This window comes from Oratosquilla oratoria, chromosome 35 (genome assembly GCF_046742065.1).
Source record: "Oratosquilla oratoria isolate Oo_2021 chromosome 35, ASM4674206v1, whole genome shotgun sequence".
Lineage (NCBI taxonomy): Eukaryota > Metazoa > Arthropoda > Malacostraca > Stomatopoda > Squillidae > Oratosquilla > Oratosquilla oratoria.
Window position 1 is genome coordinate 28,228,473 of NC_134811.1, and position 5,000 is coordinate 28,233,472.

General features: G+C 50.3%; 1 protein-coding gene across 1 annotated transcript in view; it reads left to right on the forward strand.

Moving 5' to 3' along the window:
- The first annotated feature begins 765 nt into the window (after positions 1 to 765).
- Positions 766 to 5,000, forward strand: part of LOC143018619 (uncharacterized) — a 371,982-nt gene continuing 367,747 nt past the window's right edge. Inside the window, exon 1 of the mRNA XM_076174141.1 lies at positions 766 to 2,756. Coding sequence (XP_076030256.1) covers positions 2,265 to 2,756 — 492 coding nt within the window. The 5' untranslated portion in view covers positions 766 to 2,264. The remainder of the gene's footprint in view (positions 2,757 to 5,000) is intronic.

Genomic DNA, 5,000 nt, shown 5'->3' on the forward strand with positions numbered 1-5,000 from the left:
CCGAAAGATAATTTGATATTTGGAGATTTGAAGAATAAGATATTGTGACCGAAGTCGTTTTTTTATTTCAAACGAACTCTCGACGGTCGGCGCTGGTAAAGCCCATGGAAGCCCAGTGAGATAAGCCCTTTAGCTGTATAAAATCGACTGTCCTTAGCCAGAACAAAATCAATTGAATATGTCACCGTATTGTAAGGACAAGGAGCTCTAATGGGGGTATGTAACCAGCGCTTCTATCCTTAGAGACAATATCACGACGAAGAGATGGAGTTATGAGGTGGTAAAGGAGAGATTAAAGAAGGGAATTTAATGCGTGACTCTGGTCCTTGGAGGTGTCATTAAAGTTCCTAAGCTATTGACTGGTTTTATGCAGTCAGTACTCCATACGGAGAGGTAAGATGGGAGTGTGGATGGGAGTACAAGGATAGTGCCATCGGAAGTACCGTATCGTTATGGGGAGTGCCGATGAGGAGTCATGGAGATCGCTGCCACAATGGTGAAGGGAGTAGTCGTTGTAGGGGTCATGGGGAGTGTCATTAAGAGTGGGATGGAGTGGGAGGGAAAGGGGTAAAGCGAAATGACCTGGGAAGTCGATTGGCTGCTTCAGGAATGACACACGACCTTCCTGAGTCGCTGAAGAAGGGAAAGAACAGTGACGAATTTGGTGGTGGATGGGTGTCTGGCGACCCCTGGCAGCTCCCCTTTCCCCCCTTCCCCTTCCTCCCCACCCTACCTCGCTCTCCCATCCACCCGCCAGCTGACTGAGCGTGTGGCGGTCCGATTGTGTGTACACTCGCTGTAGCCCGCAGTGTCTCACGCGCGTTGGTGGAGAGAAGACCCGTACGTTCTCTGAAACCATGGTGTCTCTCGACAGGACTCTCCGCAAGCCTGGTTGATTTTCGTTGTGCCTACGACTCCCTTGCACACACTCCCCGAACTCCAGCCACACTCCACACCGATCCACTCCCGTCCCCTTGTGCCCGTGGTGGAGTTTTCGGTCGTCTAAGAGGACTTTGTTTCGGGATTTTCCTCTCTTGAGGTGCCAAGTGCCACAGGGCACTGTGGCTGTCCTGTAGCGTACCGAGTGTTATCAGATCTGTCCTGGAAGTGGATACAGTGATAGATAGGTGGCTGGTCTCACTGTAGACAGAAAACGAACCCCCAGCCTTGTACGAAGCCACACGCGAGATCTCAGGCCCGGCGGAGACCAGAGGATTTTGTTCAGTGCCTGTAGACCCCCTTCGGAGGAGCAGTAGGTTGCTCTTGGAGGACGAGGGCACCTGTCAGAGCGACTCCATTCCTTCGGGTTGACCTTGAGGGTTTTTAAAAGGGGGGTAAAGGGGCGTATGCCCCCCGTGGAATACCTTTCGTTTTCGTAGTTCCACCCACTGACGTCGTCACCACCGCTTCGCCACGGGACCCGTGGCGGTGGTAAAGTTGGTGCTGAGCCTTCAAGGTCCTAGTGAACAAGAGTGGTGACAGTTGCTCCTTACTGAAAAAGGTGGTGGTAAATAGTAGTGCAGGTGGTGGTGGTGGTGGTGGTAGTGGTGGTGAGAGGGCGGTGATGCACCAGGCGTGGTGGTATTGATTGTGCTGTTCCCATCCCTAGTGCTGCTGCTGCTGCTGCTGCTGCTGCTTCTGTTCCCTGGCACCGGGACCGCTTCGTTGTCAGCTGGTCAGGAGGAGTGTCAGCATATCCTTCCCACTCTCCCTCCTTACCTCCCCCTTCCCCTTGATTCTAAGACAATCACGTCAGCCCTCCATCTCCTCCACATTCCCCCACATCCTCTTCTGTATCCCCCTCCTCCATCTTTTCCACCACCTCCTTCTCCTCCTCCTCCTCCTCCTCCTCCTCCTCCTCCCAGGCACTAGCACTGCCCACCCTATCCGTGGCACCGGTGTCATCTTTCCAAGAACCTCCTACGTAAGCGACGTGGGCGCGGCAAGGAAAGACCAGAGCTCCTGCAGGAGAAGCAGTGTGGTCTTACGACACCGCCCTCAGGAGGTATTCGTCCAGTGTTGAGACACCACCTACCTGACGGAGAGATGGCAGCGTGTGTCTAGCAACACGTGTAAGAACGCGTGCTCTGTGTTGCCACCCCCAAAACACGTGCGTTCCCCTTCCTTCGTCCCTTCAGGAGACCTGTGCCTATCACGACGAGGCCATTCGCTCCTACTCCCGGAGTCCCGTACACCTTCAGGAAGCCTGTGCCTGACACAACGACCCTCCTCGAGGACCTAACCCCATCAGCGCCTTCTTCAGGATGACGGAAAAAGGAGAAGTACAGTTCCTCAGCGGAGGACTAGGGATCGGAGTTCCCCTTGGGCCCGGGGGCATAGGGCTGACGACCCTGCCTGACGACACGTCCCATGAGATGGAGGAAGCCCTCTCCAACATAGACTCTTCCTCCGAAAAGATGGAGGCGCCCCCACCTCCTCCACCGCCTCCTCCTCCTCCACCCCCGCCCCCGCCTCCACCACCGACAACAACAAACCTGGACGAAGACCTGGCAGGGAAGGCGGATTCGAGGGTGGCGTCCATAGTTCCTCTGAACCCGAACGTCTCGGCTCCTGATGGAGGCGGGGAGTCCATCATGCTCCTCGAGCCCCGGCCTTTCCGTCCCTTCAAGACTTCCGAGGAGTACCTCTACGCCATGAGGGAGGATTTGGCCGAGTGGCTTAACACCCTCTACCCGCTCGCCATCAATGTCGACAACTTCTTCGATAAACTGGAAACGGGAGTCGTCCTTTGCGAGGTCAGTTCCTGGAGGTGGTGGTTCCTGCCATCGTTTGTTCGTTTGTTGGTTAGTGCCAGGAAGGAGTGCCAAAAAAAGTAGCTGCTGGATGGGTCGGTAGTGTTTACTTCATGGGATGGTTGGGGCACCATTTGTATGTTTAGTGTGTGTGTGTGTGTGTGTGTGTGTGTGTGTGTGTGTGTGTGTGTGTGTGTGTGTGTGTGTGTGTGTGTGTGTGTGTGTGTGTGTGTGTGTGTGTGTGTGTGTGTGTGCGTGAGTGTTTTGATACATTGAAAGATTTTATTCTGTCTAATACCAGGCGATTTTAGTCAACATGAAGAAACCACTTGTGTATGTGTGTGTGTGTGCACGTGTGTGCGTGTGTACATTTCTCCGTTGGCGCTGTATGGCTGTATCGATTTGTTAAATGCTCAAGTGATCTCCCTGTTCATCTAAGGTGTGGTCCTTGGCTGAACGGGGTTCTTACGGACCGAGACCCCTTTCTAGTTAGGACCCAACACCTAGGGCTTGCTGAACTCGTTAGTGTTCTAGTAATGCTTTGATAATCTTCTAGAAATGACCTTTTACGCACCGAGAGGTTTCTCTAATATCAGTCAGTTTTTACCTAAAATGTCGCTGACTGGAAACCCGCAGCCCCGCAGTAGCCGGCAACGGTCCTCGGCCCCTGCCTTTAGCTGGGATGAAACTTTGAACTCAAAGTGCCTTCCGGTTCAGAAGGTTGCAATGCGACCTTATGATGTTTGAGGAAAGACGTAGATATATAATCGCGTCACTTCAAAGTACTACACCGATTGGTATCTTCAGCGAAGGATTGTTTATCTCCTGGTCGTAGATTTACGACTTGCGCGAGTCTTTTACGACATCGTAAAGCTGTTCGTATCGTAAATGTCTGTCGTAAAGGCTTACACTGTTCACAGCTTCGCACAAGACACCAACTGATGTAGTACTTATAAGTGAACACCATGGCACATGTGTCCTTATTGCTCACTAGGATCCAATCTTGCTCCCTTCTTTAGCTGTCTGACTATGCAGGTCAAAGGTGGTGATTTCGCATCAGCGAAGTGGCCTATGACGTAAGCACCTCAAGAAAGACATGGTATTATTATTATTGCTATCATCATTATTGTTATTACTGTTGTCGTTATCATTATTTTTTTTATTACTATTACTATAATTGTTATCATTATTGTTGTTAATATTATCATTATTGTTGTTGCTGTTATTGTCATTACTATTTTAATTGTTATCGTTACTGTATTTTTCTGGCTAACGGGGATCCCCTGAACTACTGTGTACCTTTCAGTTGAAGATCGTTGAGAAGCAACCAGATTAAAATGTATAAAGTACGTACTAAACCAACTGTGTAAAAAAAAACAGGGGTGGTTGGTTGATTGGTTGGTAGAGAGGAGACCTGGTGTTGTTGCTGTTAGTTTACCGGCGATTCTGCTTTTGTAGATAATCTTTCGTTGCAGGGAACGTGTTTTGGGAAATTGTCCATATGTAATGGGATTATGTCCTGCTTGAGCGAATGTAGGACATTTGCCCACTTCGTGTAGGAGTTGGAGTAGGTGTTCAAAACTGACTCCCCCTTCAGAAATTGATGAACTATTAGGGGTTCAGTGTTGAACATGCCTTTGTTCTGTTCAGTAGTGAGATGTTTAGATACAGACCGAGAGAAACGTTGTCAGTCGTGGTTAGATTATCAGGTTAATAAATAGATCTGACGGTAAGGGACTGCGTCGACAAGGTTGTGACATCCGGGCAGACTCTTAAATTCTTTCTGGGTCTCAGATTTCAAGTCATCTTCTGGACAGGAAACACACACTACACTTGTGGCGCAGTGGTTTGAGTATCCGGCCGCCACTACGACGGTCCGGGTTCGAACCCCGCCCAGGGCTGAAATAAATTCAGTATCGCTGCGCTGCGAGTCGTCACTCCAACTCACGTGGGCGGGGAGTTGGGAGTGTGTGTGCGTGTAAGGTCACAGCATTAGAGGGGGTTTACAACGTGTTCGACAACCAAATACCCCGTTCACACGTTCACACATCACTTTAAACACGTGTCTGTTGAACCGCGTTCGACGAACCGTTAGACCGTGTAAACCCCCTCTTACTCATAGGTCAGTCGTATACGAGCTCTGAGCTCTCTTTCGGGAAGGAAATAGCTATCGATCACGAGTCCAACACGTGACCCAATACCATAGTGAATCACATGCGCAAAAAAAATAAATAAAGAAATACAAAG